The 13,784-nt window shown below is 40.6% G+C and overlaps 3 protein-coding genes across 3 annotated transcripts; 2 read left to right on the forward strand and 1 right to left on the reverse strand.

Annotated features, from left to right (window-relative positions):
* The first annotated feature begins 73 nt into the window (after positions 1-73).
* LOC120414420 (uncharacterized) lies at positions 74-567 on the forward strand. Its single transcript, XM_039575603.2, has 2 exons — positions 74-381; positions 440-567. The coding sequence occupies exons 1-2, from the start codon at positions 225-227 to the stop codon at positions 511-513; spliced, it is 231 nt and encodes a 76-aa protein (XP_039431537.1). The 5' UTR covers positions 74-224; the 3' UTR covers positions 514-567.
* On the reverse strand, positions 534-1,576 carry LOC120414412 (RNA transcription, translation and transport factor protein). Its single transcript, XM_039575595.2, has 3 exons — positions 1,415-1,576; positions 1,025-1,357; positions 534-961 (listed from the first exon to the last, which is right to left on the reverse strand). The coding sequence occupies exons 1-3, from the start codon at positions 1,473-1,475 to the stop codon at positions 603-605; spliced, it is 753 nt and encodes a 250-aa protein (XP_039431529.1). The 5' UTR covers positions 1,476-1,576; the 3' UTR covers positions 534-602.
* A 4,623-nt stretch (positions 1,577-6,199) lies between these two features.
* LOC120415086 (uncharacterized) lies at positions 6,200-13,764 on the forward strand. Its single transcript, XM_039576505.2, has 2 exons — positions 6,200-7,111; positions 13,468-13,764. The coding sequence occupies exons 1-2, from the start codon at positions 6,565-6,567 to the stop codon at positions 13,677-13,679; spliced, it is 759 nt and encodes a 252-aa protein (XP_039432439.1). The 5' UTR covers positions 6,200-6,564; the 3' UTR covers positions 13,680-13,764.
* Positions 13,765-13,784: the final 20 nt, after the last annotated feature.

Here is a 13,784-nt window from a genome sequence, read left to right on the forward strand (position 1 = left end):
GTATTTAAATGAAAAACATAAACAAAACAGTAACGCCCGCTAACGCCAGTGATAACGAAATGACAGAACCACGTAACGCATTTGGCATTTGTTTTGATTCTTCAATAACTCGTGCATCGTTTGCGCAAACCGAATCAAATATTGCATCAAATTAGTGTAATTTTACTTGAATTTTGAATCATATTTTTTATGACTTACTAGTTCAAGAAACATCTAATCCAAAAATGACCGAATCCGTGGTCGCCAGCCGGCACAAAGACTGCCTGCCGTGCCGGATTGTCAGTGGAACCGGTGTGCTCGGGATGGGCGTCTACGTTTGGCTGCAGGCCAAGAAGAGACCCCAAGCCGTGGGTCGGTACGCCATGTTCAGCGTGGCAGCGGGTAAGTCGTGAACAGTGAGTGTTATGAATATTTTCTCATGATTTTGTTTCTCTTCTAGTGGCCGCTGGCGTGGGAGTTACGCGATTATTGGACGTCTATCCGTTTGGCAAATTTAGTGGAAAAGAACGATAAAATAGATTTATGTTGTTGCGAGTTTTAATCAATAATTGCTGTTTTATTTCTTAAATATGGATGAATTCGAACACACGCATTCCCAACGCTTACTTCATGCCGACCTTTCCCAGTGAGGTATCGGTACGGGGATCGGCGGTAATGTTCTGTACAGACACGATCGTCTCATTGATCGCCGTCTGCAGCTTGCGCACACTTTGAATTTGCAATAGCCGCAAAATTCGTGCCGCCTTCTCCATGTCCGGTTCCTTGTCGAATCCCATACCGGCACCCTCATCGAGGGGGAATGGCTTGCCGGTTATGATGGGTTCCTTCAGTGTTTCTTTGTTGAACTGTGTGGAAATGACCCGTCCAGCGGCCCGCAGCGACACCAAATGATCTGGATGGTACGCGACACCCAACTTCTCCGCCAACTTCCGAGATCCATCCTCAAAATCAGCACTGGTAACTAAAATAAACAAAGAAGATTCAACAACCCCCTCAAAACTCAACACCAAACCAACCAACTCACAATCAATGTTATCGAACGGATTGGTGGACTTGATCTCCGGCGCCGCCGTAGCCTTCTTCTCCTCGTCCATCTTGCGGGCGGCCGTCACCGGCCGGTACCGGTCCACGTTGTCCGAGTACTCCAGCTTGATGGCGTACAGAAACAGCCACGTTAGCTCCTCCGACTTGGACTTGAGATCGGTGGGAAACTTCAGGTCCAGCTTGTACTTGACGTACGCCGGGTCCCACTCGTCCGAGGAGCCCACCTTGCGCAGGTTCGCCCGGTCCTCGATGGTGTAGTGGCGAATTTTCTGGTCCTCCAGCCACAGGACAATGTTGCGAAACTCTTTCGGGTCTGCACATTAAAGAAACGATTTAATATGATTTTATGACCCATTCTGGTAACACTTACTATCGATGTTGATTCCACCCTCGGCGGGGTATTCCAGCGCGGCCAGATATCGCTCAAACATGGTGCAAAAAAAAGCCGGGTGTTTCGAATGTCCAAGGTTGATTTTTGCAAATGTACCTCCCTCAAAACAGAATAATGATGACTGATGCCGCCGCTGACATTTGAAGATTCGTTCACACCCTGACAGACGGACCGGGCCGACAACGGCCCGAAAACCGCCCGACGGCTCGACAAAACGGCCCGAATTCCGACGGTTTGTCCGACGGAATTCGGGCCCTTTTCGTGCGTATATGCAACACTTTGTCCGACGCTCGTCGAATTCGACGTTTGAGAAAATCGACGTTGACGGGCCGTTGTCGGGCCGTTTTCGGGCGCCTTTGTTATTTAGAATGTCCTGCGATTGTCGGAAGCTTACGTTTCGGATTTTTGGGTTGTTTAAATGAAAATAATTAAGTTTTGATCAACACATTTTTATTATCCTGTTTTTACAACAAATTATCCACAATCTTAGCCATACTGGCAGAAAAAAGTTGGTAATCCGAGGTCTCAAAAATTTCCTGGATGTTAGAGTTTGATGAGTCGCTTGAAAATTCTGATTCCTGAAACAAGGATTTAAGTCAGCAATAGATGAGAATCAAAAACTATTCTGAATTTACCTCTTGCATCTTACCGTTTTGCTGGTTCAGGAAGTCCCAGAGCCCGTCACTCACGCCTTCCGGATTAACACATCGGAATCTGCCGAATCTGCACAATCAATTATTTTTGTTTTACTTATTTTTAATTTTCCCTCATAAAAGAACTTTTTGAGGCGGTCTTTGAAAAAAATTGAACTGTCATCCAATTGCGTAGCCTACTAGAACCAACACGAACTGCAGATGTCACCTTTGACATTCGATCAAATGCACGACAAACGCTCGAAAACGGCAGGACAAGATCGATTTCGAGTAGATAACGCTTCGAATCGCACGACCGCGGGACTTCAGTCCAGGTAATGTAGCGTAACGTACTTGTGTCATTTTAATTGAAAAGTGTCACGCAATGTAACTGTACCTCGCTTGTCGGTCTGACATCAACAGGACAAGCGGTTTCGAAACAACCATGGTTTCCCTGTTAGACTGAAGTCCCGCGGTCGTGCGATTCGAAGCGTTATCTACTCAAAATCGATTGAGTCCTGCCATTTTCGAGCGTTTGTCGAGCGTTTTGATCGAATGTCAAAGGCGACATTTGCAGTTCTTGTTTATAATAGTAGGCGTCGTAATTTGATGACAGTTCAATTTGTTCAAGCCCATTTTTTCACTTGTGAAAATTCATATTTTTTTAGTAAAATTAGTGAAATTTCTGCTGATTAGTGGGTGGCTACAGTGTGATTAAACATTTTTTAAAGGGTAATGAAGTTTTGCCAGCAGAAGGAATTCACGGTGCTTGGAAAATATGGTCAAGATTTGTGATTTGACGCAGAACCGCACAACCCAAGTGGCCATCAACGAGAAACAAAGAACCATCAGCCGGTACACTGGGTAAGAATTTTTCAAATCAACCATCTATTTGTGTCTAATTTTCTGTCAATTTCATTTTTCAGGCTTTGATTTCTATTTCACGTTTTCCACCAAGAAACCAGTGTCGATTCAAGTGTCTTGTTATTATAAATAATCAGAGAGAGTTCAATAAAAATAAAACGCTTTTAAATAAATAAAAAAAACCTTTTTCCATTACAAAATCAAAAAAGCCGAAATATGTACGTCAGATAATGGCAGGACATTCTAAATAACAAAGGCGCCCGAAAACGGCCCGACGACGGCCCGTCAACGTCGATTTTCTCAAACGTCGATTTCGACGATCGTCGGACAAAGTGTTGCATATACGCACGAAAAGGGCCCGAATTCCGTCGGACAAACCGACGGAATTCGGGCCGTTTTGTCGAGCCGTCCGGCGGTTTTCGGGCCGTTGTCGGCCCGGTCCGTCTGTCAGGGTTTGTATGGGGTGAATGTTCGTTAATGTTTTAGGATTTGAAGTAAACAGCTGTAGTAAGAGTAAGGTATAACGTCATGATTCGAAATCCGGACACTTAGTAGCATATCATTTTTGTTATAGCTGACAAAAAATCATGTAATAAGTTGGAAATGTAGAAATATCATCAGGACGTAGTATAAACAGTCAGTTTCAAGAAAATGCATGTAAAATATATCTTTTCTAACAATTTTTCATCAGGATTTTAAAATTAAAATGATTTGTTGTGCTTCGAATCCCGGACACTGATAAAAGCTGATTCGAAATCCGGACACTTTTGCTTCGAATTCCGGACACTCGATTTTACTTATGAATCGCACAAATTTGGACTTAAATGTTAGTGAATGGCATTCTTTAGGTCTGAAATAAGCTGTTAACATTAAAACAACCGATAGTTTATATGAAAAATTGCTAGAATTTAAGGAAATCGAAACCATAAATTTCTGCTTTGCCTTCCCGGTGCTTCGAACGCCTATGAAATATTTCAAGTGAAATGTTTCGAATTTTTGGTAAACTTATAATTTTATTGTATTGAATTGTTTTGGCATTAACTACCGCGTTCAAACAAACTTTAAATGAATGTTGATGTTGGAATTCATCAAATAACACAGTTTTGACATTCATAATGCGAACTTATATCCAAACAATTGACAAAACAAGATGAAGTGTCCGGGTTTCGAAGCGTCCGGGAATTCGAATCATGACGTTATGTACTTTTTTGCTGATTTGAATTCCTCGGGATCATGACCTCACTGACGAACTGACGTGCCACGAGCGAACCACTTTTGACCGCAATTGTCTTCTTCTTGTTTGGCATTTTTGCTTCTAGCGAACAATCTGTCAACCGATTTTTCTCTCTTCCCGCTCTTTTTTCTCGCTTCGCGCCAATGTTTACATGCAATGTATTGTTGAAGTCAGCATAAACTGACACACGCTTTCGCCGAAACGAACAGCGCGCTCCAAAATCGTTCTGAGCGCATACTTTTTTGAAACGACGCAGATTACAAATTGAAGCATAGTCACAATATCAAAAACACGTGTGGGAGAAAGAATTAGTTCAGCGAACCTGAAGGTAGATGGAGTTGGTTTTTGCTGGAGAATTTGCGGTCAGAATTATCTCAAAAATATGTATGGGGTGGCACGTCAGTTCGTCAGTGATGACCTCTAGTTGAAAATGTGTGATTTTTTCAAAAGAAATTTCAGCATGTTTTACAAAACATATCAAAAATGATAAGTAAATATCTATTAAGGAAGCCCATTCTGAAAAAAAAAACTTCTATGCGACTTAAATCAAATTTTAAACTCGGTTGTTTGCTTTCCACTTATTTACCATTCTAAGTTACGGCGTTCTCCTTAAAACTGCTTTTTGAACGCGAGTCGGGGAGTCGCCATTATGGCGAACCTTTCCTAACAAAAAAAAACATTTTTTGAAGATAATTCTTCGGATTTTGGTGTATCAATCGAGCTAACATGCCAAAATCTCAATTCTGAATTAAGTTAAGGTAAAACGGGACGCCAGTTCTTAGACCACTTCTGTTCAACTTGAATAAATTTATGAACTTTACATCTGTTGCTTGCTGACGTCTTATTTATCGTATGAAACAAGCAGAACCTCCGTAAGTCACTGTATTTTCCATAAACTTGCTTTTAAAAACTCGAGTCGTGGTGTTAATATGGCGGTGCCTTCCCGTTTCACCTTAAATTTACAAAAAAAAATGCTGCTACTTGCTGAAATTTCAGTGAACTTTGACATATTAATTGTCAAATTTTCTAAGTCCTGAGAGAATATTGTACGAAATTTTCACAGCTTTCCAATTTTTTTGTGGTGCTTTTCTTACTAGAATCTATTTTTAAACTTAAAAAAAAACATATCGAAAATCAAAAAAATACTTAATTAAACAAAAACGCGATGTAAACCATTCCCAATACGTTTTGTGCATTGTCCCGAAATTCGGTTAGATTTGTTTACAGGAGTCCCGAGCTAAAATCAATAATGTGAAAAGTAGTCGGGCATGCACATCTGACAACACGCCATTGAATAACATTCCCTTGGGCAAGATGTCGCACCTGTAGTGTGTGACAAGATAGCACGATCAGATCTACTTTTATAAGAAGAGCGACAACATTGCACGAGGTTTTCACGGTATTTTTTTGTTAAATATCTCGGGATTGAAATCGAATTCTCCAATCTGTGAAGGTCAAATGGTGAGGCATTGAATGCTGCACAAAAAGGTGCTTTAACTCAATTTGGCCAAAAATCGGCATGCCACAAGATAGCGAAATGAGAAAGTAACGATTTTTTGAGGATGTACCTATTTTTCCTTGAAAACTCCTACAAGATTGCCGAAGGCACCAAATGGCCTTTCTGTTAAAACTACAATCAAATCACCACTATCATACACCTTTCACGCGATGAATCAATCTTATCAATCAGCTCGGTCTTGACGGCAAACTACATTACACATGTATGCTCAATCCTTTATTCAAGGCTAGTATGTAACAATTAATATACTCAACTGAAGTGAAACAGAGATTTCAAGTACTACTTGAGCAATTACAATTTTTCAGCTAGGTATTGCAAGCAGAATGATCTTTGCCACTTCAACATAAAAGTAAATATTTTCAATCTTGACCTCGTTACACTTTACAAATTTCGCATTTCCTCAATATAAAAAACACGACACCAGCTGCAATAAAAGTATGAAAAAACAAACTCTTCCATGGCAACAAATGTAGCCTTATCCTTGATTGCACCCCCACGAAGCCAGAACATAATTAACAACAAACGCTGCCATAAACCTTGATATTGCTCGCAAAAGTAAAACTTTAGATCGTGCCAAAAAAGCGTAATATTCGTTAAAATTGATATCAAAATTCAAACAGCCGTTCGTCACACAGTTGAAGTGATATCGGAGCGTTAATCACGAGGTGACGACACGCGGGTTGGAAAGCAGATCATCCTCAAGAGTCCCACAGTCTACCGAGGTAGGGTTGCGATATGGAGTCGGTGGAACACGCCCTCAAGTGGCTTTCGGTATAAAATCCGTTATCACTGGCGATCCTATCAGTACCGAACGTGCCGTGTCCGGAGAAAGTGCTTCCAAGACAATCCCTAGAACCTGTAGACTAGTTAGTGAGACAAAATGCAGAAAACCGCGTTTGTTCTGGCTGCCTTGGTGGCATGCTTGATTCCACTGAGCAGTGGCCACGGCATGGTCCTGGATCCGATAGCCCGGGGTTCCCGATGGCGGTGCAGTGGGAAGGCTCCAAGGAATTACGACGATAACGGGTTGTATTGCGGGGGATACTTTACGCAATGGGATAAGAACGGCGGAAAATGTGGCCTGTGTGGGGACAATTATGCCGACGAAATGCCCAGGATGAACGAGCTGGGCGGCACCTACGGACAGGGAGAGATTGTGCAACAATACCAGAAAGGTGGAGTTATAGACGTGAAGGTCATGGTCACCGCCAACCACATGGGACACTTTGAATTCAATCTGTGCGACCTGGATGAAGCGATGGGCAACGAAACGGAAGCGTGCTACGGACAGTATCCGCTGCTGGACGCCAAAGGGAATCGAAAGTGGTACCTCAAATCGGCAGCGACTGGGGAATATCTGGTTAAGGTGCAGCTGCCCAAGGAGCTGACCTGCGAGCACTGCAGTTTGCAGTGGACTTATGTGGCAGGTGAGCATGCAAAATGTGATACGTTTTTGTTGTGTGTTTTTTTTAAATGGAGCCACTTGGTATTCTCAACTTGAATTACAATCGTTACGAATGTGTATACAGTAGGATGTAACTAAACGGGTCAATTTTGCGGACATTTTCAGGGCATAATCCTCTAGGTGATTGGTTGCGACAGGACCTGGCGCTTTGACTTTGAATTTTATATGAGATTTAACCCGTAAAATTGGTGCGTTTTTGTTTTTGCCAATTTTGAGCCATGAGCTCATAGTTCGTGTTCCAGGAAACAACTTTGCCGAAGAGAGTGAAATGATTCATCCACTATTTGAAATGTTACAGAATTTATTACACCGTCGCTGAAAACATCAACTCTTCTGGCAGCACCATCAGATGCATGAGCGTCGCGACGCCTGCCTCAATCTTTTCTGCAGGAGCAGCAAGTGCTGCCAGAAGAGAGTGAAGAATAAGTTGACGTTTTCAGCGACGGTGTAATAAATTCTGTAACATTTCAAATAGTGGACGAATCTTTTCGCTTTCTTCGGCAAAGTTGTGCCCTGGAACACGGACTATGAGCTCATGAGGTTTTTGAAAAATGAAAAAATCGTTAGCCCAGTTTAAAAGTAGTCAACGTCAAAAAGGTAGGTAGGTAGTATTTTGTTGCCATCGCTCTTGTGGCTTTTTAAGTAAAAAAAAAGCAATTCAAAAAAAGCAAATCAATCGAAGTATATTCAAAATTCAAATTCAAAAAACCAAAACAAACTGAAATGACCAAGGGATGCAAAAATCATGTTCAATAAATAAAAAAACTTTTTTCGATTTCAAGTAGCAATATTTATTAAAGAAATATGAAAAGTAAGCATTGTAAATTAATTAGACCGATTCTAAGCGAAGCTACACCAAAATGTCACTTTTTCCAATTTTCAATGTGATTTTTTATATGAAAAATTTCATTTTAATTATGATCTAATAATTTCAATGTGCTTTAAATGCGTTTTCTTATCTGAAATGCCAAAAATATTGACCAAATAAGGTCTGCAAGTCATTGAATGGGAGAGGAGTTTTTTCATAAATCTGCTCCTTTCGTTGTCCCGTCACGAAAAGAAATGGCTGGCAAAAACTCAAATCTCAACCAAATCTTTCAGTTCAAGGAGCAAAAGGTTCGTTTTTCAATTTGTGATAATGTGTAGAAGAGCAAAAGTTTTAAAAAATCAATCTGGCAAAACTGTGTCGATTTTTTTGGTGTGCCTTTTAAAATTCCAGTTTTACGATGTTGTCCCGTCACGCTACATTTTCATTTCAGGAGAAGCACAGGTATAATATTGTTCATTATGCATGTCATTTCTATGTTGGAAAATCAATTATCTTTTCAAATATGTAATAACATTGGGGGGTTTCTTCTTTAATTGTGCCACTACAGCCAAAACGCTGAAAAAAACTTGGGATTTTTTTGAAAAGGAGCCGAAGAATCGGTCATTAGAGTAAATTTATTTTTACATTTCATCAGGAAAATATTATGCATTGGTGGTCCCCTCATTATTTTATGTTCAGCTCAGTTAGCGAGCAGCATTCGGTGACTGGGCTACGTTCACAGCCCAGTTTTTTTTTTTAAACTTCATCATCCCGGTACGAGAATCGAACTCACGACCTCTGGAATGGAAACCCAGCACGCCGCTAATCGAATCCCATCCCCTACCGGTCAGAATTACTCTTTGAAGGGATCTGACTTTGCCGAGCCAGACAGGATTCAAACCCATCACCTTCCGCTTACAAGGCGAAACCCGTAACCTCACGGCCACGGAAGCTCGGCTAGTTACCGAACAATTACTTTGAATTGAAATTTGGTATGCTTTTTCAATTTATTAGTTTTTTTAAATACAAAAAAAACTATCGTTTTCTTTCAAAAATATTCAAATTATCAACGAAGTGAAATTTTCTATATTTTTTCACTTTATCATAGTTTTTTATTTTTTTGAAAACAATTATATTTTCACAAAATACTGAATTTTTTCGAAATTTGCAATATGGATATCAAACGAATTGAAATTTCGTATGCATTTTAAGTTTATAAGAGTTTTTTTGTTTGAATAGTAGTAAAATTTTCACAAATCACCATATTTTATCGAAAATACTCAAATTTTCAAAATATGCAATATGGCTAGCAAACGAAGCGAATTTTTGCCTGCTTCATACATACATTCACGCAGAAAAATAAGGTATATTTGAATCAACAAAACGTTTTGTTGATTTGAAAATCATTATTTTTGTTGAATCAACGCTAAACGTCAAAGCAGCTTTTTGGAAACAACAAAAGACTTTTGTGGAATTGAGAAAATCAAGGTTTGTTTCAACGCAAAATCAGCGTTGATTATATTCAACAAAAATTTTGTTGATTCAAACCTCGTACAGGCTGATTCTACAAAACATTTTTCTGCGTGTTCTTATTGTGTATACTTCATACACCGTCCCGCCCGTGTGGATCAATCGTACCGCGCACTGGACTCATAATCCAGAGGTTCGAATCCTGCGGCGGGCTCTCGAAAATTCTTTGTGTAAATATGAGTACATCACGGACGAACGGACATGACACCAGCATTTTGATTCTGAAGCTGGCCTTCTTTTTCCTCTTCTTATTATTTTTCCTCGGCTTGCCTTCAGAACGCGAGCGCAAATGTCAAAACAAAATTTGACAGTTTGCTCCACTTGACAGTTTGCTTTCTGAGTTTCGTCGTCGATTTGCGTGTTGCGTTGCGTGTTCGTCCGTGGTCGTAGCAAATTCAAATAAAATGGGACGGAAGTGCGAGGTTTCGACATGTTCCAGTTCCAACAATAAAGCGAAACGGAATGGAGCTTCATTCATAAAATTTCCACTGGATCCTACCATTTCTCAGCAGTGGGTGGAGTTTTGCGACTCAGAAAAGCTATCCCACACCTTCAGAGCGCAGCGAGGTCGTGCCTTGATCAACCGCAAAATCTGTTCGGTTCATTTTGCGGAAGAAGATTTCCGGAGTCGGGGTCGACCAGAACGAGGGCATCGATTCGGGACCGTTCTGCGAATTGCTGGCTGTTCATTTCTTCCCTCCCATGTGGCTCAGGCTGAAACAAGCCGTTTTGTGGGAGAGGATTTACGGCATCAGGGACCAGGCCAAGGGTAAGATTGTGCATTCCGCTGTAAGATTACCTTTAGTTAAGCTTAGTCATCATATTTGTTGAGCAAATAATAAAAATGTTGGAAAATCTAAACTACATTGCGTTTTATTTCAACAAACCAAACCTCATTAACGCCTACAAGAACAGATTCACGCGATGGAACAAACGTTCCGCAACCTTGCGCACCCCCCCCCCCCCCTTCTCCCCCTTCATCTTGGCAGTCAATTATTTAATCCATGCTCCACTCTCCACTGTTAATCCACCTCTGCGAGACAATCTAGACTCGTTTTGGAACTCGTTAGAAACATGATGCTTCATCGTGACCTTAAAATGACGAAAAACTCAAATATTCAAGAAAATGGTTAAATCTCGGATTAGTTTTCAAAAAGACGTAAGAGCCATTGGTAAACAAAGCCCTTTTTGCATCGGTATTCGACCTACTTACGAAAAACCAATTTCAAAAATGCTTGAGATTGTTCATCTACACGTCCTTCAATCGCCCTAAACTTAAAACAAATGAAATATTGTTTCAATTTGGAGAAAAACGAAAATTAGTGCCGGAGGTCACGGTGGCTCTTACGGCTTTTTGAAAACTAACCCGAGAAATAAAATAAACTAAACTTACTAAATTTAACATAAACTTTGCACATCCTGCTTGTTTTGTTTACTTTTATATTTATGATTCGCTCCAGATAGTATTGTTGATATCAATCAAAAATGTAGAACTAACGTTCACCGCAAAAAGAACTGCGCGCAATGTAAAGTTATTGGTAGCGGATAATGTACAGACATTTTTCAATCACCGCAGTATGACAACATTTTGATAGAAAGTGGAATAACATCAAAACAAATATAGTTCGCCAACGTGACCACAGACGGCGCTAGTGTTTCATCGCCGTTTTAACGTATTTTTATTCGGCTGAAATTTGAATTTTGCCTCAGAAAAATGAGACAAATTTGTTCGTGGTGTCATGTCCGTTCGTCCGTGAGTACATATCCGGTGCCGTCGCTCCGTGCCGTACTCAAACACTTAGGAGTCCAGGGCGGCGAAGTCCTTGTATTTAAAAAGGAAGACAATAGTGGTTGGTACTAGCAATGGTGGCCGACAGCTCTGAAGTCAACTTCGTTTTTTCATACAATATTTTTTGCAATTCCGTCGTGAAACTACTTACTTTTCCTGTCATTCTTGAACGACGAAATAGCCTACTTTTCTGTACCAAAAATAACAGAATCGAATAGCAACACTTTTCAAAATAAATGCTGAAAAGTTCTACTTTTCAGCACTGAAATGGGTGCTGAAAAGTTGAACTTTTCAGCACTTGTTTCGAAAAGTAAAACTTTTCAACATTTTTTTGATTTAAACGATTTATTGACAAAATACATGAAAATTCGACTTAAAATTTCACTCAATGGGTGTTTTTCGAAATTGCAAAAAATGTTGTATGGAACTCGTTGCAAAACTTGATTTTTTCAGCACTCGTCTTATTTATCCAACTCGGTGAACCTCGTTGGATAAATGTACGACTCGTGCTGAAAAAATCCTCTTTTTGCAACTTGTTGCATAAACTACTATTTCGTCGTTTGCTACCCATATTGCAAATTTAAAAAAAATATGAGACACATTCTGACGTTGCAACGTCACGAAATTTTTCACTTCTTTTCGAAATATGTCTCGTATGAAATCAAAACTTACCACAAACTTAAATGTGTATTACTACAGATTCAGATTGGAAATTGAATTATCTACAAGTAGTGACTATGGAAATCTAATTTAAATTCGAACTTTTCATTTGCCACATTGATCACTCCGTAACGTTGCAACGGAGTGAGAAAATTACAAATTATTAAGTAAATTTTTAGTTGTTATAAACATTTCTAATTGTTAGTCCAGCTGCGACTACAAGGACTTCGCCGCCCTGGGCTCCTGTGTGTTTGGGTACGGTACGGATGGCCGAGTGGGCTAAGGCGCCAGTCCTTACTGTTGGTGCTGGGTTTAAATCCCGTCGGTTGCAACTTTTTTTTGTGTTTTCAAAAAATTTACATGAGTTTATTTTGACGAAGTGCATGCTTTTGAGTGCGATTTTACCATCGGATTTTTTGCTGTGCAAGGCTTTTTACACGCAGCTGGATTGCTACTTTTTTTTTGCTAGAACCGTAACCTTCAGTAGTTGGTCAATTTTATAATAGGAAAGGACTCGCTTACTAGAACCAGGGTATAATTTTATATTGGCATATCTTTCAATTTCATGAAGTTTGAAATTGAAAATTTGAGCATGATGTGATTACGAGAACACATTCCCCTTGGCCCTTGAAGTAAAGCGGCTTTGCAATAAAATTCTTATCACCGAGTAATATTAAAGCATGAAGTTTAACGAATTACTCGTTTTGCAACCGTAGACAAACTTACTTTTTATATGGCCAATCAACTATAATAAATACCGACTTAGTTTCGGTATTACTTTGATTTTAAGTTGAGCTTGAGTGTTTTACCGCATGCCTGGCAGAGATTACAACATTCCTGGAAAAGGTGCGACAAAATGCCCCTAATTTCGATAGCAGCGTTGGCTTCGGTCATCCCATTGATCGCTGGCCACTGAACGGTGCTGAATCCGGTATCGCATGGCTCACGGTGGCAGTGCAAGCAACACGCTCCCAAAAATGTCGACGACAATTCACTGTTTTGAGGCGGAGTCCACGCCCAGTAGGATTTGAACGGAGGCAAGTGTGGGGACAACTATGCCGATGCGATGCCATGTATCCACGAGTTGGGCGGGCTTGGAAATGGTACGATCGTTGACGTTATAGTTAAGGTGACTGCAAACCACAATGGATACTTTGAGTTTAACTGGTGCAATTTGGATGTGAATAGGGGGCATGAAACGGAGAAATGTTATCCGCTGCTGGATGCCAGCGGGAACCGTAGTTGGAATCTCGAGTCGGGGAAGACTGGCGAGCACTTGGTAAGAGTGCAGTTGCCACGAGATCTGACATGGGCACATTGCAGCTTGCAGTGGACTTATGTGGCAGGTGAGACTTACTACGCGTCTCCAAATTCTAAAACTTTACAGTCGATTAAATAAAAAAAAACTTCTAATCGAGTCATCGTTCAAACAATCGTACCTTTGAACGTTTTAACAAAACTGTGTAGTCAATGTTTGCCAACCAATTCATGAATCACCTTGTGTTTTTCCCAACCATTCTTTCTCACACAGGAAACAACTGGGGCTGGTGTGGTGACGGTACCGGAGCCCTCGGTTGTGGCCCCCAGGAAACGTTCCGGACGTGCTCGGACATTAGCATTCTCGAAAGCAGTGACGTTCGGCTGTACGAGGGCTTCGACTACTGCTCCTGGGCGTCGCGTTCGCTCAATTCGATTTCCGTCGACGACGAGATTCCCGAATCGGACGTGGAGGAGCAAGATTAGGTGGAGTTATGGTGTATAGATATCAATTAAGTTGTGTTGTTGTGAATGTGATTGTTATCATCGAATAAATAGTGCGTCAATCTCATATGACTTGTGATTTTCCAT

Source organism: Culex pipiens, chromosome 3 (assembly GCF_016801865.2).
Source record: "Culex pipiens pallens isolate TS chromosome 3, TS_CPP_V2, whole genome shotgun sequence".
NCBI classification, from domain to species: domain Eukaryota; kingdom Metazoa; phylum Arthropoda; class Insecta; order Diptera; family Culicidae; genus Culex; species Culex pipiens.